This window comes from Lampetra planeri, chromosome 2, assembly GCF_965212315.1.
Source record: "Lampetra planeri chromosome 2, kcLamPlan1.2.h2, whole genome shotgun sequence".
In the NCBI taxonomy this organism is placed as follows: domain Eukaryota; kingdom Metazoa; phylum Chordata; class Hyperoartia; order Petromyzontiformes; family Petromyzontidae; genus Lampetra; species Lampetra planeri.
In genome coordinates this window covers 30,523,194-30,545,827 of record NC_136108.1, presented here as the reverse complement: position 1 = coordinate 30,545,827, position 22,634 = coordinate 30,523,194, and the positions used below count along the sequence as shown (strand labels likewise).

Here is a 22,634-nt window from a genome sequence, read left to right as displayed (position 1 = left end):
TTGTCCTCGCACATGTAAATAACTGCCATACATTGGCTGAAAACATATTTAAATATAGGGGAAACGCAGAACTTGGGCAATTGTTGGCCCCACCGGTTCATTGGGTGGTTGCTGCCCTTCCCGCTGGCCTGTGGTTCCTCCTCCTCGTGCTTCCTGGGTCATTCTCCCTCTTCGGCAGTGAGCGAATACCGTGCGGCAGGTGACAAGTTGAAATTAGTTTTTTTTGTATCTGTATATGAGTAGAAGGTAAAGTCCGCCCGTCGATGTAAAAAGCGTATTCCTGCGCATGTGCACAAAGGGGTGGCCCCGTGTCATATGGAGATAAAGGCAAACGGACGTGGTGCTGGCCACCCACCCCCACGTCCGTTAAGACTACACGAGGGATCTTTACCTTTGTTACTTCGTTTGGCTGCCAGTCTGTCGTCCAGTCTCGACCACCGCCTGCCCAAACCCACGTAATTTTTGAACCAGTCAAAACGAGATATCTAATTTGCGTAAGTTATGCAACGCCATGTCTCCCCCCATTCCGGCCTTCCCCCCTTCTCGTCTAATTCCAAGCCATTACGCCCCGAAGCTTGTTTTCTTACTATTCTGATTTTTTTTTCGGCCCAATTTGTGTCCTTGTATAGTTTCTGAATCAGCTCATCGCAGGTGGGACACACAAACCACGTGCTGCCTCAGGCACATTGGTATGTTGCTCTTCGTGATTTACAGATTTTCAAACATCAACTGCAATTCATTATTCTGGTATCTGCCAGCTGTGTCTTTGTATCTTCTTGGTTCTTTCGGTAAAGTCACGTAGAAGGGAAGTAATACAATAATAAAAATATGTTTTATTTTTATTATTTTATTACTTCCCTTCTACGTGACTTTACCGAAAGAACCAAGAAGATGAATCCCTGCAGTCACGAAAGCTTTAAATCGAAAAATGTGTCTTTGTAGTTGTGCAGTCCCTGAAAGAGATATCTTCTTCTTCAGGTATTTATCGAGCTTCCTGCGTGATGTGCAAATATCATGTGGAGGAGGTTGAGTCACGTTATGCCCATCTCTCATATTACACTCTCGCGTGTTTAAAACGTATGATTTTCACACAAAGTTGTAAAACTCCATATTTTATTTGTTTAACTGTTTTTTTTATTTTACCAGATAATGACCCACTGAGCAATATAGCTCTTTAAAAAAATCGACCTGGCCACAAATGATAGCTCATCGAAGTTTCTTATCATGTGGACATTTATAGCAGCAAAATACTCGAAATGCACGTTGACTCTTAATGTGGAGGGAAAACCCGGAGGACTCGGGAGACAAATCCACACCACTACGGGGAGAGACACGTGAACTCCAAATATACAGGCGTCATGGTGGGGATTGAACCACGACCTCCTGTATACCTCGCGAGTTCAATCTCTCCACCGTGGTGCCCATGTCGAGATGGAGCCATACCCTGGCTCTCCGGGAAAGGCCGTGCAGCGAAAATGTGGACTCATCCAGTTCCGTCTGTATGTTTTATGCAAGCGCTCATTAAATAGGTTGAAAACATCTTAACATAGAGAACTGCAGAGCTTGGGGGGGGGGGTTGTCACTGGCTCACCACCAGGCTACCTTTCCCATTTGCTTCTGTTTCCTCCTGGACGTCTCGGAAGTCGTTCTCTCTTGCCGCGGAGAGTGGGCGAATCGTGAACGGCGCGTTGCAAATTGAAGTGATCATTGGTATATTCATTGCTGGACGCTCATTGGGCGGTGACATCACGTAGTTGCGACCGATGCGCTGAAGATTCCATGGACATGGAAAACGTTTTTCTTGCAGCGCACGGGCTGCTATAGCACCCCCCTCCTCCAACCTCGCTTTAAACTAAAGGAAAACGCTCTTACAGCTCAGGCAATCCAGTAAGCAGCATTTATTTAACGAGCTACAGCCTACTGATGAGTCTCAGAGACGTTAAAACCGGTCCACGGATTGTCTGTTAAAACAACTGGTGCTAACATCAACACTGACCCCACACGGCCCATTTTTTAGTAACATTCCACGTATATTGTATAGTTCACCATCAACAGCACAGCACATGGAAGTTGGACTATTCTACGTGTTGGACACAATACAGGCCTCGGTGCTTCGAAGTGACAAAACGGCCACACAGCAATGTTTAGTTGGTGGTATGGATGAGGCTTAAGAGCAATTGTACAATACGAGGCACATATTTGTGTGTGTGTGTTCTTAAATATATGCGATACCAGGTGCTTGTCAGCTTACAAAATTTTTTGGGCACCCTTTTCCCATTTGCTTAGTCACAGATCGCTCTAGCCAGTAGGAGCAGCATAAGAGTGGCGAGCAGAGGGGTAGTCGGCGAGGCGGCGGTGGCGGCGGGCAGGCTGCCGTTTCTCCCGCACTTATTGTGGACGCAGGGAGGAAGCGTGGGATCAGCGGGGATTCCTGGGATGATTCCATTGTAGATGAAGTTGACGGAAGACTGTTTGGTGAAACACGCGCACGCAGATTTAGGGGAGGAGGATATCACACGCGGGGAACGCCACGCAATGCACATCGTGTGTCACGTCTTCACCCGATTGCCGAGCCCTTGTCCCATCCAATCAGAGCCCATCACAGATTCACCCGATGTAAAGCCCACTGCCTCGTGATGAAGAACACTTTCCTCTTTTTTTGCTTTACCCGTCGAACAAAGACGGTGGTCACCACATCGTGCGGCGCTTTCGGATGCGCTTCTGCGGCCGTCTGGAACGCTCTTCCCTCCCAATATTAGGACGCTACTGGAGCTATGCACCTTTAAATCTAGACTGAAAACTCATTTCTTCACAACTGCTTGTTGTGTTAGTTTGTTGTCTTTCCCCCCGCATCTCCAATGAGCACGGTTGGCCACGTATGGTGCAAAATAAGTTCAATAAACAGACATTGCCTCAGCTGACAGGGAACCATCCGACTCCGATTGAGAACTCGTATGTCATACAAGTTAAAATTTCCGTTTCATTCGGTTCAGAATTTCTGACTCAATCTGTCTATCTCATCCAACACAAACCACTGTCTCCTAAGATTGTTAACTCTTTCATCTGATGCAGAACCCTCATCTCATCCACCACACAACCCCTATCCATCGCAGAACCCCTTCCACGTATTGAATTACTTGATAAATATAACACCTCATCTCTTCTGATGGAGAAACTCAATCTTATCCGAGACAGAATGTGAATGTAAATAATGCAAATGGAATTTGTGGTGCCATGATCGCGGAGCAACTCCGCAAGCACCGCGATTGTCCACTACCCCCCACCCCGAGCACACGCACACACGCAGCACTTGCACCCACATAGTGTCCTGGCGGGGGATTGCCTGGCACATCGGGTTTTAATCCGAAGGACCCCTGGAAGGGAAGTCTCGCGGTTTCCCGGTGCCAGGAGATTGGCCGACCCTCGCAAGACAGGTTACATTGCGATGCCCCTAAAATTGGTTTAAACTTGTACGGGGGCAGAAAGAAAAGGTTCTATGGGCCAACCGCAATGAGTTACTCACAACATTGGGGGGAAGATGGAGGGCGGAATATTAAGCAAGAAAAACGTAAGCCAGGTGCCTTTCCAGACAATGGGCAATGAAGGACAATGGGTGGCTGGCGACCGCCACCGCGGATCAGAGGAAGGACGCGGTAACAGGTAAGCGCATAATTGGCTGCGCGGTGCGACGTCACCCTGGGCCTTTGAAGTTTAAGGGATAAAAAGAGTGGCCCAGGATGATTTTGGTCTCTTATCTTCAACCTATGGGCCGTCAAGACCCATCCCCTGCCATCCTGCCTCCTTAAGCCGCTCACAGCATCCGTGTGATGCCAGTGAGTGCTGCTACGAGGCAGTGATAGGTAAAGTTTTTTCGCGTCCTTCTCCCTCCGACTTTCACAGTGTCTGTGCGACGCCGTGAGTACAGCTTCGAGGTACGTGGTAGGACGTTTGAGTGACTGGGTTCGTAGGCAGAGTTAGGCCAAGTGCTTCTCGCAAAATATTCCCCCCAGGTAGTGGGTATTTGCGCCGTTAATAAGCTTTAGTACAGAGTATCGGTGCAGTGTGTGGAACCTCGGCGTGGTGTTGGTAATTTGAGTGTGTGTGCGAGGCACGCGTGTATTAAAACAAAAACGGCCGCCGACGCTCACGCGTCCGTGCAGCCGTGCTGCGCACATATTAGGGCGTGTGCAGAGTAACCCCGTGCGGCGGTGAGCCATCTCTGTAGCCATGTCCCTCAGAGAGAGCGCCAGCACGGGGGGCCGATCACCCGGTCGGCGGGGGCCCGGCGGGGGCCCGGTGGGAGCCGATCGACGTGGTGGAGGAGGGAGTGGAGGGAGCGGACGTCACGCCCCACCTGCCCAGCGAGGGCAGTGGGGAAGACATCAGCCCCCACACATTCGTCTCTATTGCAGCCTTGGGGCAAATTCCACATTCCTCGCACCACCCCCCTACCCCATGGACGGTCCTGGTTATATAAGAATTGCTGAGTCCTCACCATGTGCTCTTGTATGATGAGTTGTTGGGACGTGAGCGCCGTTCTCTCCGCGTCCCTGGTCCTCTCTGCAGTCCAGTTGATTTCGTTAAACACCATGAACAGGTAACTCCCCGCGTCCTTTGGCGGGGAGGTGATAACGTAGGGGTACATTCTGCGCAACGCATAGGGGCACTGATTAAATCGGCCATTCGGTCCCCCTGCCGTGAGTCAGTGGAATGCAATACACAAGAGAAAAATCCCCCCCCCCCACCCCCCACGGATGGCCTTAACAGACTGTTGGGGCAAGTGCTATTAATAATACTCTTACCTTCATTTTATATAGCATCACTCATGCTAATGTGGTAGGTTCCAGGAGACTTGGACGACGTAGTTGGAGGCACACTTATTTATTAAGCACAAAGTACATAACAGGCCGAGATGTACAACACTCGAAGGGGTATCGGCCCCTTCACCCGTCTAACTGGGAGATCAACACTCTATGTCACAGCTAGCCTACTCCTAGGTCCTCTACTACCGGGCTAGGGGAGGCTAGCTAACCCAGCCCTGGTTAAGCTGGGATTACGGCACCCTGAGTCCCCAGACCGGCTCTTACAAGAGCATCGGCTCTGGGCTCTTGGGGCTACGCCACTGGCTTGCCCTGGTCGGTCCTGAGAAGGACAGTGATCCAGGGGAGTCCCAGGGCCTATCTAGCAGGTCTTCTTGCTTCTCTGGTTAAGGCTGAACACTGAACCCCGAGCCCTCTGGCTCACCGCCTTATATAGCAACTCCCCCACTGAGGGGTGGGGCCGTGGGGGATCGCAGCTCCGTGTCAGCCCCCCAGGCTCAACGGTGCGGACGTGGATGTAAGCACCTCACGGCGTATGGGCATAACCACGCCCAGTGTGTTTGTTTGCCCTCCGTAACACCTCTATACTAATAGCATCCAATAACTCTGTACATTGATTGTATATACGGACCAAATCCCACAAACAGCCGCTTACCAAGCAAATCAAAATTCTACTGCAAAGCAAACTCAAAATTAATAAACAATAAAACATGTTAACTCCCTCGTCTGGTATACAAAAGGTCGTGGGTTTAATCCCGACCGTGATGCCTGCTGTATATTTGGAGTTTGCATGTTCTCCCCATGGTCCCGTGGATTTTTCTCCGAGTCCTCTGTTTTTTCCCCTCCACATTTAGAGTCAACATTCATTTAGAGTAAATTTTCACGCGATAAGCCACTTCGTTGAGCTATCATTTGTGGCCAGGTTGCTTTGAAAAAAGAGCTACATAGCTCAGTGAGCCTTAACTCGTGAAATAAATTTAGTTTAGTATTTCAGGCCCAGCAGAAAATCACGACAAGGAACTCCTTGCCATATTTTAGAAGTGACGAAATTAGTGACAGAAGAAGCCCGGGGTCAAGCGAGCCAAAAGTTCGAGTGGCCAAGCTGGTTTCGGCAGCCGGTGACGCCGCCGGCAGGGGCGTACTGTTGTACGCAGGTGACTTCTCAGCCACAGAATACTCATCGCCGATGAGCCAGCGGGCAGCAAGGTGCGCAAACAACGGCCGCGCGGGTAGCTCCCCCCCCCCCCCCCGAGGAAAGGCGCGTGGAGAGGGTTGAAGAGGATGTGGGTGGCCAGCACCACGCCCGGCCGCCTTTGTCTCCCCAGTGGCGATGTTTGCACACAGCAGCAGGTACTCATTTGAGGCTGAGTCGACCTAGGGGAGGCCCAGGACTAGTGCAGATATTCGTCACCGATGTTGGTGGTGAGCGGGAATCGAACTCTCGCGCTAAAATTTACACTACCGCTCCCCACACGCACACACAAGCACACGCAATGGTTTCGCGGTTCGAATTCGGAAGGCCGCCCTGATTAATGCGGCTTGTGTATTAGCCGTATAATACGTAAAAAAATCCCGTGACGTCGTTCATAAAAGCGTGGACAGTTCATCGCAGATATCTGCAACAACAAAAATACCTGCAAATGACGCAACTGGGGATCATAGTTCACATTGTTTGCCACCACCGCTCCCCAAGAAACAAGAAAATAAAAAAACGCATTACTCACATGCGCATGCAAGCACGCAAAATCCGCTCCCGGCAGCCGAGACACTCACCCGGTGGTGGTGTATCCGAGCAGGGCGGCCATGCTCGGCACGTCGGACATGCTGAGGCACGAGGACACGTTCACCTTGGGGTAGTAGTGCAGGAAGGCGAGACACATTTCATCCTCGGTGGTCATACCACCCTGTGTGTGGGGGGGGGGGGGGTTGCAAAGTGGTTAGGATTGAACCCCCACGAGTGGAGTAACCCACGGGGCTCTTTGTGAACCCACTGCTAGGTGAAGTCATCCCCCATGCCGCGCCAGTTATTGGGGGTCGTTTGACTGTACCCACTGCACCACGTCGGTCCGCGCGGGCAGCTGAAGGTGGGACGCTCGAAATCAGTTCAGAATATTGCTTGCCACCGCCGTTGGCCATGGCCGGGTTCATAGTAAAGGGTGCTAACCACTCTGTACCACCTCTCCAGCCCAAAATGTGTGTCATGTGTGTATGTACGTTGAACTTCTTTTGCACCGCACGTGGCCAGTCGTGCTAATCGTGGAAGCTGATCCACTGAGACTCTTCAAGAAACACCTCGATGAAATTCTAGAATAGATCTGGGACTCGCAACCGAACGAGCTGCAGGGACCAAATTGCTCCCTCGTTTGTAGTCTTGCTGTATACAGGCAGTCCCCGGGTTACGGAAGGGTTAGGTTCCCGAGAACGATCCGTAACCCGAATTTTCCATATGTCGGAAACTGAACAATTTCCCCCCCAAAATCAAAGTTAAATTCCATTTACCTTAATCCTAGTGAAGCTCGAGCGAGGCGTAAGGCAGCTGCCCACCTGACGCCTCCTCACTCCACACCTCCTCACTCGGCCACCTTACGCCTCCTCACTCCACGTTATTCATCCACAACCTCACCGCGCTGCAATACCCGCGCTTATGTAACTAACGCAAACATTTACGCGTATTAAATTTGTGTTACATGATTAATGGGAGCATTCCCGTAAGGTCGGGTTTCCGTAAGTCGGGTCTTCCGCAACCCGGGGACTGTCTGTACTTGTATAGCGTGTCAGTCACCGACTGGGTACTTGTATAGCATGTCAGTCACCGACTGGCCAGCTCATGTTGTATACCAGAGTGGTCTTGTTGCGATTCGTCGTTCTATACACGCACTCCACGACAATCTTGTCACCCTGTGCGCAACACAGACACACCACCACAACAAAAAACAACAAGAGCAACAACAACAGCTGACATTTGTCACTCTGTGCCACTTTGTTGGGCATGGTGTAATTTTAAGTCACGTGGAGTGGTAACGGTTCACTTGCGGAAGGTCGGGGAACTTATAACTGGAAGTTGCACAAACTCCACTTTCCAATGTGTGTTCCCGATTTGCATTTTACGATTAACGAAATTGTTTTAAATATATATATTACCAGGTAAGGCCCACTGAGCAATATAGCTCTTTTTCAGAAGCACATTGTCCACAATGATAGCTCAACAAAGTGGTTTAGCATGTGGAATTTTATAGCAGCAAAATACCCTAAACGCATGTTTCTAAATGTGGAGGGGGAAACCGGAGGACCCGGAGAAAAATGCACGTGACCATGGGAAGAGAGAGAGACACGCAAACTCCAAATATAAAGGCGTCAGGGTTAGGATTGAACCTACGACCTGCTGTATACCATGCGAGATAGTTAACATCTCGCCACCGTGTCACCTCTAAGTCATCCTCTCCAAGAGCGAGCGAGTGCAGGGCAGCAGCAAGCGGGTTTCAATGTTCTCATAATTGTGTAGTGTTGTAAAGGACGGACAAATAAACTTATTTATGGCACACACAGTTTATTGTTTTAATTACACAGTCCCTAACACACAAGGGGTATACGGTCCCCTTACCCGTTAACCTGAGGAGGTACAGCCTCCGACCCTGCACAGCTCACACTCACACTTCACTCCTATTCTAAGGAGCTACAGCCTCCGGACTTGCCGGCTATCTAATCTCCCCGCTAGCCTAGCGTCCTCCGGCTGGGACCTAGGGGAGGCACACTGACCCGCCGCTGACCCGGCGGGTCCCCGACCTCTGGTCGCTCAAGACCTTCGCCCTCACAAGGGCGGGAAGGCTGGGAGCCAGGGTCCTATCCAGGACCTATCTCCCCTGACCACTGGTTACATTGAGCCCCAGCCCTGACAAGGGCTGGAAGGCTTGGTCCAGGGTCCTAGCTGTCTTTGGCCGACTTCGGTCTTCGTGTAGCAGAACTGGCCTCGAGTCCTCTGGCTCCCCGCCTTTTATAGGAATCCTCTCCGAGGGGTGGGGCTTTGGGGGATCACAGCGCCCCCATGGCCCCCCAGGGTTAACCGATGCGGACGTGGATGTAGACACCCGTGTGTGGGTGCAGACACCCTTGTGTTTCTTGTCCGCCTTTCTCCCCGTAACAACCCCTACAATTGTGCAGCCTCTCGATGCATTAACCGCTGCGCCACCACTCCCCAGCACCTCCTACACACATCCACACAACCAGGTAATGCAGACGGGAGGCAGGGATCTCACGGGCAGCACGGTCACGATCTTCTTGAGGTGCCGCGTCTCCTGGAAGTTGAAGTCGTAGTTCGGCTCCCGACCGACGTCCCCGATCTGAGTGCCGTTTCTGCACGAAATGGAACGAGGCCGAGTTAGTGCAGCGTCCGTCGTTTTTTCGCGACGCTCACTGCGGTTTTGTTGGGGGTGCGAATAAATGGCCATCGGTTGATTGAAATTCAGCAACTTTAATGCAGAAACAATCACGTGGGTTATTTACCAGGAGAGTGATTTTTAACCCGCATGCTTTCACAAACAATGTTATGATTCACGATTGATTTATGGGTCACACCACCTACTTTAAGGCCCGACCCTGGAGGACATTTTTTGATTTCTGACAACTGCCCGCTGGTTGTAACAATGTGAGTACGACGTTTCGCAAATAATTACAACTAGCATCATCACACGACAGCTAGAAACAGGATTTGTCCACAAATCTGTCTGTCGCCTGATGATTCTAGTTGTAATTACTGGCGAAACGTCGTACTCAGATTGTAAATGTTGTGGATTTACTCTCCAACACACCGGTGTGCTGTACCAGTAACGAATTGGCGCGTTTTGTTTACGTGACAGACCTCACTAATTGGCTGTGCCGGGTGGTGGCGGGTTTAACGACGCATTTATATTTATGCGATCCCACCCCAAATAAAAACCTGTACCGTGCACACAACAACACACCTGAAGTGGCGTGCCTGCAGCGAGATACCAGCCAGGTGTGAGTGCAGCAACGAGGCGAACACCTGCATCTCGCCGTCCTGTACGACAGGGAGGACACTCGCATTGTACCCATGGGTTGTGAGAAGCTAACCCTTGATTGGACGGAAAATGTGGCAGTGGTGCGGATAGCCAGAGGGGGAAGTGGGGGGGGTGAAATTATAGATTGTGGTGCAGCACCGGAGAAGAAGCGTCCAAACCATTAAGCGAGATTTGAACAGAGGAAAGACCTCAGCGGTGCGGATGGCCAAGGAGATGGAATTATATAGATGGGGGGGGGGGGGGGAGGTTGAAGGGGACTGCAGCGGAGAAGAATCGAGCTCACATTTTGCCGAGGCTAACCGAGGGGTTTGACAGCTCTTCGGTTTCTGGAGCGGATGGAACAGGGAAGGTGGAGAGGGAAGAGGAAAGGTCGCGGTGGAGCAGGGGGCCGAACAGAACACTCGGTTCATGCGTCATTTGCCTACCACCTGCGTTTCCCCGCTGCGGTTGAGAGTGGAAAAGGAGTTGGTGTCACAGATGCCGTACGTGGCGAAGGAATCAGAGTTGGGGGGAATGAAGTGGAACGGAGACACGAAGATCCCGGCCATCAGGAGTCCCGCGTCGAAGCGACGCAGCTGGGCCGTGTAGTGGAAACGGAGGCCGGAGCTGTCTTCATTGCCTGCGGTTGCCACAGGAGCGGTAGTAGTGTAGCGGTTAGCATGCTACGCTGCGAACCCGGCGACCCGAGTTCGATTAATTACCGCTTACGGCCATCACCAGTGACCATTATCTGAACCGGTCCTGGGCCTCCCCTAGGTGTGGCGTGTTTTGCCACGAGGGAGACAAAGGCGGCCGGGCGTGGTTGCTGGCCACCCACCCCCTCGTGTGCCGTGTCGGCCTTCATAAGTGCTGCTCGCTAACAGCTCCTGCTCAAAAAGTATGTTGAGGAAGGCTATACGGGGGAAGGGGGATCTTTGTGTGCATGTGCTTGCGTGTAATACGCAGTTTTTTCCCCCGCACTGTGTTTACTGGCTTGGTGGTCCGAGTTCAATTCCAGTCCACATCTAACATCAGCGAAGATAATTCTCTGAAACACTCCTCGGCCTCTCCGAGGTCGGCTCCGCCTTCAATGAAAACCAGTGTTGGAATGCAGCCGAATGCTAGAGCTGGTCACACCACCGATCCTCCCCGTGCACTGTACCTGCCATCATATTTGTGCTCGCGAACAGCACATTCTCCAACGGGAACATGTTAAATGCTATATGGGGAAGATTTCGTTGTGATTTGTCCCTTGGATCAGTCAATTTCGTTGTAATTGTCCCTTGGATCAGTCGCCTATTCATCCCAGCGCGGTGCACTGTGGGTCTCTTGAATCGGCAACGATGCGCTGACAATATCAGAAGTGAAAGTGTGAACCCCAAAAATGGCAAGGCCACAGGTGGTAATGAGGTAGGCAGAGGCAACCTAACCGCATGCACTTGGGCAGTGTTTCTCAAATTTAGTTTGGCCCGCGGACCACCCAGCCCCCCCCCCCCACGCCTGATGACAAAACACATTCACCTCTCTAAATAGATTCTTATACTGGTAGGAACGAAGTGGACCAGCCTACAATAGATTATATCGTCCGTCCATCTGTCCGACCGTCCGTCCGACCGTGTAGCAACATCGCCCCCTACTGCAAACACTTGGCATGACCCTACAAAAACTTTTAGACTCAGTGACGCTTTCCCGGCTAAACAAGTGTAACATTCCCTTATAATTCCCTCAGATAGCTTTTAATTAAAACATTTAAATTAATGAGGCTTTCCTGGCTAAACAAGTGTAACATTCCCTTATAATTCCCTGAGATGGCTTTTAATTAAAACTTTTAAATTTAAATTTTACTCACAGCACCCTAAAGCCTACAGCTAGGCCTAAAGCCTCGAACTACACCTATCACTCTCCCTTCGTATCGTACCCCCGCATGTGTGCAAGGGAGTTAATGTTTAACAATGTTACATTCCCTGATGCTTTTAAATATAAAAATTTAAATTTAAAGCTTTTACATAAATAATAAAAACATTTAATTTTAAAATTAACTCACGGCGGCCTAAAGCCTACAGCTAGGCCTAAAGCCTAGAACTAGGCCTCACACTCTCCCTTCGTATCGTCCGATTCGGTGTAGCAACATCGCCCCCTACTGCAAACACTTGGCAGGACCCTACAAAAACCTTTAGACTCAGTGGGGTTTTCCTGGCTAAACAAGTGTAATAATACATGATGTTTATATTCTTTGGTTATTCGTTCCTACCAGCCCACCCCGCAGGGTCCTGTTTCCAAGAAAATAATGTCTTTTTTTAAATACAGCTATGCATTCTTTTTTTCTCTGGGGGGGCAGGGGGGCATTTAGATGTTTGTGTTAGGGTAGTTTAATCATGGTAGTTTACCTAACTTCATTTTTTATAAGTAAAATATAAATAAATTTCCGAAACAAAAGGTAACATACATTGTCCGGATTAAGCTGCGTTTGCATCACAGCCACTGCGGACCACCTGGAGGAGCATCACGGACCACCACCACCGGTGGTACTGGGAACCCACACTTTGAGAGCCACTGCGCTAGAACATGCGCTTTAGGTTGAGCTGACCTAGAGGACGCCCAACCCAGTTGTGGGAGAGTGGCGAGTCTCCGTACCTGTCAACCCGCTGGGGTTGTTGTAATGTATCTCCAGGAGAACGAAGCGGGGATCTCCAGGCATCCCGAGTGAATAGCCAGCCGCTGGGGGGTATTCGAATGTCTGTGGTCCACGTACACACAACAACCGCCATTCGCCACTGAGTGGCGGTGACATCACCACGGCGCTTGTGCCAGGCTATGTACACGTTAAGGCCACGTTAAGTGTCGAACGCCCGCTGACAGGAGGTGACGGGACAAACTCAGGTGCCATGGGTCGACTTACCGAGACGACTGGCCGATGCACCACCTGTGCCCCCTACTGTGCCAACCTGCCGTGTTTTAGCCACCCGGCGCTCCGCTCGTTGTTCTAAGCGTCGCTCCTCTGCCCTCTGTTATTGCTGGAGGGAAACTGCCTCCAACTGCCCAGTAGCGTCCTTCACGAGCCTCCTCCAAAGAAGCCGATCTTGACACCGCTGGTACCAGTCATCGGCAAGTCCATTCAGCTCCACATCTTCTTGTACCACATCACTCCATCTCTTCTCTAGCCCATGCCACGCCCATTTAGCCCCCTCACTCCGGCCGAACAAAAGCTGTTAAGCATGCGGTGGCTGGGAATGAGGGCTACATGACCCAGCCAACGCAGCCTTGCCTGCCGGAGGAGCTCATCGATCGGACTTTGTCCAGATCTTGTCCAGATCTTTGAAGGATTTGTGAGCTCCTCACAACAATCCAGCATGGTTAAACCCAGGATGGATCCTAGGCAGGCAGGCACGCATACACACACATACACCCACTACGGTTGTCACGAGTGGCATAACTAACAACATTATTAGCTCAGAGGGTGCGGCAATTGGTCAGTTGGAGGCCCCAATATTGTATTTGTCTCGCACGGGGCCCGACGTCCACTCCACCGCCCTCGCTAGGCAGGTGGGGCGCGACGTCCGCCCGTTCTGCTCCCTCCTCCACCTCGTCGGTTGGCTCCCGCGGGTACCTGCCGACCGAGTGATCAGGGCCCCCGCGATAGCGCCCTATCTGAGGGACATACTCGTGCTGCTGGCTCGTAGCCACACGGAGTTGAACCACACACCCGTGCACACTACAGCTATCGCTGACGCAGGGGTGGTACGAGCGCGCTCGCACCTGCGGCCGATTATCTTTGAACGCACGCACACGCTGTGGCTCCGCGTTCACTCTCGCCGCGCGTTCCCCCACGCAATCGCTCCACACAGAAATCACAGACACCACGCCTATGCTCTGTACTAACTTTCAATTCTCGGCGCAAACCCCGCACTACCCGGGGAGAATATTTTGCGAGAAGAGCCTAGCCTACTGCTGCCAAAATTCCAAGATACTCAAACGCCCGACCACGTACCTCGTAGCTGTACTCACGGCATCGCACGGATGCTGTGAGAGTCGGAGAGAGGAGGACGAAAAAAACTGTGCCTACCACTGCCTCGTGGCAGCACTCGCTGGCGTCACACGGATGCTGCGAGCGGTTCGAGAAGGCAGGACGGCAGGGAGTGGGTCTTGGTGGCCGAGAGGTTGAAACAAGATCCCCTTTGAATGGCCCCAGGCTCCACTTCTATCCTCCTGACTTTAAAAGCACGGGGTCGCGTTGTACCGCATGGCCAATCGTGCGCCTACCTGTGATTACCGCCTATTTTTTCCCCTCACATGGAGCGCTGCGGCGTGTGCTTCTGCGACCCATTGTCTGTCTGTCCGTACTCATTAATTTGTTACTCACCCTTGTTAATCCGGAATGACGCCCAGCTGACGAATACACACCCTGCGATTGTGTATTTGCTATGGGGGTCTGGGGAGGTCGTGGCATTGAGATCCCCTGATCTCATGGTCTGCCCTTCTTGCTTAATATTCCATCCGAGCCCCTCCAGATGTCATGCATGACTCATTGCGGCTGGCCTGGTGAACCTTTTTGCGCCCATACAATATTAAGCCAAATCAGGGGCACCACAATGTAACCTGTCCTGGGAGGGTCGACCAATCTCCTGGCACTGGGAAACCGTGGGACTTTCCTCCTAGAGACCCTTCGGATTAAAACCCGTTGTGCCAGTAAATCCCCTATCATATTTTTTTACTGGCAAATGAGGTACCAATGGTGTAAATGCTTACCCCGAGCTCTCATGCTCTGATGGTGCATTGTCTTTGAGTTGTGCGCCTTTTGGCGTCATCTGGTCTAACCCATGTGAGGCTAGGCTCTAAGGAAAGCTGTCTTGGGTGTGGACCAATCAACTTCAAGGACAGTGCATACATTATCAGAGTTATGTTTTTTGTTTGCATTTTGACTGCAGGTATTGTGGTCTATGCAAACATGACTCCTCGTAAAAAAGGTGTCAGTTTTGTTGCCAGATAAAAGGGTAAAAAAACAATTATCAGTCAATCCCCTGCCAGGACTCTACGTGTGTGCGCTGCGTGTGTGCGCTACGTGTGTGTACTACGTGTGTGCGCTACGTGTGTGTGCTACGTGTGTGCGCTGCGTGTGTGTGCTCAGTGTGGGGGCCAGGGGGGATCGCGGCGCTTGCAGAGTTGCTTCGAAGCCGTGGCACCACATCTCTACATCGCGGCTCCTCTCATTATGCTCACAGTCGAACATTTTAAACATCTCATGGTGGTTGTCAATGTAACCCCACAATTCGTAGCTTTGACCACCCGGGCGGGAGGAGGGGGGACAAAGCACCCCTACCCCCCACGCGAGTCACGCTACTGGCTGCCACCAGTACGGCGGTGTTGTGTAGAGGTCCATTTACGGATATTACTGCACAGCTTTGATAGACCGACAACGGCTGCGATGTACGTATACCCAAGTTTAGTCTGTGTGGACAAAGTGGCAACTCTAGCACATTGACACACGTTTGGTATATACAAACACACACAAAGACAAATATCGCCCGTATAGCCTTAACAGATTGTTGGAGCAAGTGCTGTTAGTGTGCACGAAGGCCAGCACGTCACACGACGGGGTGGGTGGGTGGCTAGAGTCGACTTAGGGGAACCCCAGGATCTGTTCAGATAATCGGCACTGGTGTTGGCCGTGAGCTCGGGTTGCCGGGTTCGTTGCGCATCGCGCTAACCATTGCGCCACCGCTCCCCCCACACACACAGAGGGTTACCACGTACCCCGCCGCCAATGGCCCATGCGGCGAGCACGGAGGTGCAGGTGGAGAAGGAGTTGGCTTCTTGGGCGACGTAACACTGCTGCGTGACCCCCACGTGGGACGCGTTCACGGTGTCCGGGCACACGTACACGACCATGTGGTGGACCAATGCCTCGCTGCCTGGGTCGATGATCGGCTCAACCTACACGTACACACACGGTCATCGTCGTCATCGCCGCTGTCGTCATCCAGAACAGGCAGTACAACAACACCATAACGACGCGATTTCCCCTAATCCACAAAATACGAAGGAGACATCATGGCGATGCCACTCCGCTGCTCCTGACTCGGTTATCTGGGCTTGATTGCGCTCTGCGCCTGCATCAGCGATTCGTGAGAAGAATAAGATCATTGTCGCCACCGTCATCAACATTGTCATCTCGGGATTATAACGTATATGTTGACGAGGGCATCCCCGCGTCACCACTACGCTTAACCACACGGGGTTGATAGAGTGCTGGTTTCCTGATGGAGGTGGGGAGCATAGGCGTGGGAGCATTGAATAAGTGAAGAGCAGTACAAGAATGGGTTTTGCTGTGTTGCCCTCCAAAGGACGTGTGGGTTTCTAGTACTGTATATTCTGAAACGAATATACTGTAGTCAAATCACAATAGCAATCACGTATGTAATGTTACATTCACTAGATCCGTTGCAGTTTTAATTTTCCTGAAATAATGTTACACGGAACAATATTTCTGTTAGTATTGCTCCGATCAAACACAGGCTGCATGTAACACTGGGGCATTAAAGTTAATTTAGCAGAGGATTAAGGGTTGGCAATTATGAATTCATTATCACGATGATACAAATCATCTGGCGATGCTGCAGCTTTGGCTGTGGTGCATTAACACACAAAACAGTAATAAAAACAAATATTCATCAAGAAGACCGTAGCGCTAAAATAAAAACATGGTCGTCTACGTTTCAGACAGTGGCCCTTCTTCCTTATTCAATCACTGTCACTAAAAAAACCTCAACAATGGCTCAGTTTTTCTACGGTGTGTGGGACAGTGCTCTCTGTTTCCTTGCAAGCCACGAGCCGGGTGCTGGGAAATGTCACCGCCACCTTCAGGACGAGCAAGCGGGACACCTGCTCTGCTCCTGTCTCACCTCGACGAGGTGATGCTTCTTGCTCAGGTTCGGGAGGGAGAAGATCTTGCACGCGTAGAACGTAGAGGCGGGAGGGATCGGGAACTTTCAACAGAAGAGGAGCATCACTTTGTAATTATGATCATCATTGTAATCAATTTTAATCGTCACATGATGGCGCACATCTTTAGATGCTGAACAGTACCTTTAAATACGGCCTGAACAGGCTTTTGGGGTAAGTTCTGTTAGCGAACACCTATGAAGGCAAACACTGCACACGAGGGGTGGGTGGTTGCCAGCACCACGCCCGGCCGCCTTTGTCTCCCCAGTGGTGATGTTTACACACCGCACCAGGTACTCATTTGAGACTTAGTCGACCTAAGGGAGGCCCAGAACCGGGTTGAGATAATCGTCACTGGTATTAGCCGTGAGCAGGAATCGAACTTGGGCTGCCGGGTTCGTAGCACAGCGTAGCACGAACCGCTACCCCCCCCACCAACACATTGACTGACATTGCGTGGGAAGGCCATCATCATGCCGTAGTATATTCATAAATGATACAATGTAATAATTCATTATCAGCATTGTGTGGCGGGTGTACCTTGTCCTGCACGATGTCGAACGTGGACCGGTCTTGGGGCAGCTCTGGCTGGGAGCGTGGCCTGGAACTCAACAGCTGAAGGCTCTTCGTGCCCCGATCCATCGGGCCGTGGTAGGAAATCTCCGCCTCGCTCTTCGGATCGTCATCCTCACAGGCCCAGATCAGGCGCATCGTGTCCTCCTGCCGCAGATGGCTTTCTGTTAGAGGTCAAAAGGTCAAAGAAGTCCTCGCTGCCAGTGCCACTGATGCACCTCCGATTCGCACGGTTGGCTGCGTACGGCGCTAAATAAGTTCAACATACATACTAAAACGTTGGTATTAATGGCGTGTGTACATGTGTACAGGTGTGTGAGTCCGTCAACTCAGCCTCAAATGAGTACCTGGTACGGTGTGTAAACATCGCCACTAGGGAGACAAAGGCGGCTGGGCGTGGTACTGGCCACCACTCACTCCCTCGTGTGCAGTGTCTGCCTTCATAGGTGCTCGCTAACAGAACTTACCTCAAAAGTTTGCAAAGGCTATACGGGGGATATTTGTCTTTGTGGCTATGTGTACACCCATTTCTACGTGTACACGCGTGTCTATGTGTCCACGTGTGTGTCTATGTGTACACAAGTGTACACGTGTGTGTATGTACACGTGTCTCTGTGTATGCGTGTGTATATGTGTGCACGTGTGCGTGTGCACACCTGCGCGTGTGTACACGTGTATACACGTGTGAACAAGTGTGTTTGTACACGTGTTTTTGCGTGTCCACGTTTGTGTGTGTACACGTGTGTGTGTGTACACGTGTGTGTACACGTGTGTGTGTGCAATACGCACAGTGATGTCCCTGTCGTTGGGGTCGCACGTGCGCAGCGCGCGCACCACGCGCATGACCGTGTAGGTGCCGTTCTCGCTGAGCCGCACGAGTTTGTAGTCCTGGCTCGCGTCCCGCACCGGGCTCCGCTCCCCCTCGACGTGTCCGTCCTGACCGCGCAGCCGCAGCCCGGGACACACGGGTTCAAGAGGGGACCAGCGTTAGAGATACGGAGAGCAGCAGCGCATTCAATGGTAAGACAATGACCCCACTTTCTTTGTTAGCCATCCTTGTTAGTGAGCGCCCATTGAGGTTACCCGGAGCACGCAAGGCTTAGAGTGCAGGGAGCTCATTGCGTCTGATCCGTCATTGAATTAGAACTTTGGCTAATCATGCGTCGAAGAATCGTAGCTTTTCTCCTCCGAACCAAATAATAATTCTGTCCGGAACAGTCGCGACTGCTGTACAATCCACGCATTATGCTAAGATTAGGGAACTGCGGTCAAGAGCTGTGCCAGAGCGTTTCGATCCTATCCGACACTGCTCCATAAGATGCAACATAAAGCACAATCAGGTTCGGTTGAGTGCTGCTCATACGCTCACACATTTATGTCATCCCATAGGGTCTACCCGTATTATTGTATTGGGAAATTGAGTCATTCCTTGCCAGTATCAAAGTATAAATAAAACATTTGTTCAAACACCATACAGAGACCTTTTGCGAGGAATCATGTATGCATTAACCACACAGTACCTGTGATGAACACGCAAACACAAACATGCGCTGGTAATGCAGGCATTGTCTTTGAAACGGATTGGTTTACACCAGAGACAGCCTTCTGTAGGACATAGTCTCAACTAGTGTTAGACCAGAGAACGCCAAAAAGCGAAAATGGTGTTTGGACATTTTAACACCTCATCATTAGACCTCCTTTGCCAGTACCAAAATATAATAATAGGGGTATTCCCCTTTTTTCTGGCAACAAAACTGAAACCTGTTTACAAGGATTCATGTCTGCATTAACCACAATACGTGCAGTCAAAATGAAAACAAAAAACACACTCTGATAATATATACATTGTCCTTGAAACTGATTGGTCCACAACAGAGACAGGAGGTCTAATGATGTAGATGCTTACCCCGAGCCCTCATTACTTTGATAGTGCATTGTCTTTGAGCTGTACGCATTTTGGCGTCATCTGGTCGAGCACCAATTGAGACGAGGCTCAAAAGAAAGCTTTCTCTGGTGTGGACCAATCAGTTTCAAGAACAATGCATATATTATCAGTGTGTTTTTGTTTGCATTTTGACTGCAAGTATTGTGGTTAATGGAGACATGAATCCTTGTAAAAAGGTTTCAGTTTTGTTGCAGAACAAAGGGGAAAACCCCTATTATTATATTTTAAAACCTGTTTTATTGCTATAAAGGGTAAATCCTATTCTTATACAGGGAAATTGGATTTTCAGGTCCATACGCCGTAAGCCGTTTCAATACGGGAAATTTATTTTGACTATTTGTGATTCTCCCTTGTGATGGAACTTTGCAGGATGAACGTAGAAATGTTTTAGGGCACGGGATGATAAATACGGTCTAAATTCGTCTGCAATAAGGTAGGGCGCTGATAAGGGGGTTGACAGGTACGGTCACGGATTCACTCCTGTCTCTCCCTCTCACCATCGTGCAGTCACTTCCGTGTCACTCTTTTATCGCGACTACTGCTACGGTTGTTCTTCTCATGAATGATCAGAGATATCAAGGTGTTTCCTCTCACCCGTACTACGTCCTTACATCGTTCGGCATTGGAACTCCATCTCAACGCATCTTACCCCCCCCCTCCCCAATACCTACAATAAATAACAATACACTATCTTCTTGGTTCTTTCGGTAAAGTCACGTAGAAGGGAAGTAATAAAATAATAAAAATAAAACATAATAAAATAATTCTCACGACGTTTCGGCCACAACACAAGCAGCCGTCCTCAGGTGAAGACCAGGTCTGTCGAGGCGACAGCGTCTAAATGAAACACCACCACGCCTGGAGCGTCTATTTAAGCTGGGTTGGAAGGGGGGAAAATGCGCCTTTACCGAAAGAACCAAGAAGATGAATCCCTGCAGTCACGAAAGCTTTAAATCGAAACAATACAATAGTTTAACACATAGGCTTCGCGACCAATATTATTCATAATAAATGTAAATGTTGTGGATTCACTCTCCAACACACCGGTGGGCTAAAGTAGTGAACTATTTGTCTTTTATCAACGTGACACTCTTTTACTGATTGGCCGTGTCGGGTGGTGGAGGGTTACGACACATTTATAAATAACGCGATCTAACCCAACAAAAACTTGTATTATGAACAATGCAATAATAATCGAAAGTGATCTGTCATTCCACTGTTAGATGAAGACCTCCGCCTGCCACGTCCGTCTTGGGGTTGTTTGACCACACTTCACCAAGCTGGTCAGTTGCAGGTGAAGCCCAGTACCGGTTCAGATATCATTCGACACCAATATTAGCCGTGGCCCGGAATCAATCTCAATTCGTCAGTCTGGTTCATAGAGCGCAGAGTTCTTCATTGCACCGGGGCCACTGGCGGCCCCGGGTGGCCTTGAGTGCGTCCACCGACACAATACACACAAAGAGTGAAAACACCACCGCCTTCATCATCATCATCGTGCTGCTGTCAAACCCCCAATGGTGTCAAACGTGCGGCGGCCCTCACACTGACGATGTCTCATCGGCGAAAGTGGCCCCCCCCTCTTCTGGAAATGAGTGAAAAACACCGATATCTTAGTGCTAATCTGATAACCACTGCACCACTGCGCCCCCCAAACGTCCAGCTCGCTCCGTGGTATCCGAGTGAGGGACCGCGCTGCCTGCCGCCTGCCACTCACCACGAGGTGGGTAGCGGCTGCGCTGTCCACCCACCCGATCACCACGTCAGAGCCGGCCATCTTCCCCGTGGAGCTCAGCCCCAGGCCGACCCAGCCCCGGGTGCGAACCCGAGCCTCCAGAACGATCTGGTCGCTGTCGAACGCCCACGAGAGGTGGAATTTGTCTGGAGATAATTCGACGGTGAACGGGAGGTCGGCGTCAGGATTCAGAGCACACGGGGAGTCCGGGCCACGCAAAGTAGTCTCGCTGCTTCCCATCACCATCATCGACATCATCACCATCACCGCAATTGTCCTCTTCATTGTGCCCGCTTCTCTGTGTCTCCAACGTCTCGCTGTGCCTCCCTGCACGGTACAGATACACTCGTTTTTGAATGAATTCGTGAAGCAAGCACTGGTGATCCATGTTGGTGTGTGACATTATTTGACACTGAGTACTTATTAAAAACAAACACACGCACAAAGGTGCTCCCCCCCCCGAAGATAAATTAACAGGTGAATGGTCGGAGTTGCGTTCATCGTCCTGCGATGACAATTCCACATTCCAATGGAAAATCAATTTATGTGACGGCCACTGTTGAGTTCCCACAAAACGGTAGCTATTTTATCGACCTCGGATGGTTCAATGGCAGAGTCGACCCCCGGTAAGAAATGCGCAGTGCCTCCCTGGTATGTTTGGTTTTAAATTGTACTTCACAACGTTTGCAGAAAACCATTTCTGAACAAGTGAACATGTAAACGTGTAAACAAAGAGCGAATAAAGTTCAGAAATAAATATTATTGTGAGATCCGGTGATCACCCAATTAGGTTACCTTAAAAGGTAAAACAATCTATAATAGGCAACGTCTCGGGCAATGGACCTTCATAGTACGTGCATCGTTTATCTGCTATAAAGAAGGAACATTGCCCGAAACGTCACTTAAAATATAATTTTCCGTATAAGGCCACATTACAGCGTTACTGACAGACGTGTTGAGTGTGTTGGTGCTGTTGTTGCTAACTCTGCTTGTGTACCACTGCCAACGCAGCAGCAGCACCAACTCGTTTGTCACATTCGGGCTTGTAAAGTTCTCCTCCATAATACAGGTTGGTTGGGGGTTAAATCGCGTAAATATGTGTCGTTAATCCCGCCACCACCCGACACAGCCAATTAGTAAGGTTTGTCATGTAAACAGAACGTCCCAATTCGTTACTAGTGCAGCACACCGGTGTGTTGGAGAGTACATCCACAACATTTACAATCTGAGTACGACGTTTCGCCAGAAATTACAACTAGCATCATCAGGCGACAGACAGATTTGTGGAAAAATCCTGTTTCTAGCTGTCGTCTGATGATGCTAGTTGTAATTATTTGCGAAACGTCGTACTCAGATTACAAATGTTGTGGTTTTGCTCTCCAACACGCCGGTGTGCTGTACTAGTAACGAATTGGCATGTTCTGTTAACATGACAAACCTTACTAATTGGCTGTGTCGGGTGGTGGCGGGTCTAACGACAAATTATAATTTACGCGATCTAACCCCATAAAAACACAGTATTATGGATGATATTGGTCGCGAAAGCCGACATGTTAAGCTGACTGAACACTCCATTTTTCAAAACCACACAGAGCTCGCACTTGCAT

General features: G+C 50.3%; 1 protein-coding gene across 1 annotated transcript; it reads right to left on the bottom strand.

Moving 5' to 3' along the window:
• Positions 1–1,883: 1,883 nt before the first annotated feature.
• Positions 1,884–22,634, bottom strand: LOC144724322 (putative DBH-like monooxygenase protein 2). The gene is made up of 14 exons (XM_078603343.1): positions 22,629–22,634; positions 21,010–21,354; positions 18,137–18,283; positions 17,315–17,494; positions 16,735–16,818; positions 15,587–15,766; positions 12,470–12,572; positions 10,282–10,475; positions 9,779–9,855; positions 9,074–9,170; positions 7,659–7,718; positions 6,594–6,724; positions 4,496–4,646; positions 1,884–2,468 (listed from the first exon to the last, which is right to left on the bottom strand). The coding sequence occupies exons 1-14, from the start codon at positions 22,632–22,634 to the stop codon at positions 2,283–2,285; spliced, it is 1,941 nt and encodes a 646-aa protein (XP_078459469.1). The 3' UTR covers positions 1,884–2,282.

Coding starts and splice junctions, on each gene's coding strand:
- LOC144724322 (XM_078603343.1), bottom strand. Junction 17,495..18,136: donor CCAACGACAGGGACATCACT/GTGCGTATTGCA, acceptor CATCTGCGGCAG/GAGGACACGATGCGCCTGAT. Junction 7,719..9,073: donor AGATCGTGACCGTGCTGCCC/GTGAGATCCCTG, acceptor TGTTGCGCACAG/GGTGACAAGATTGTCGTGGA.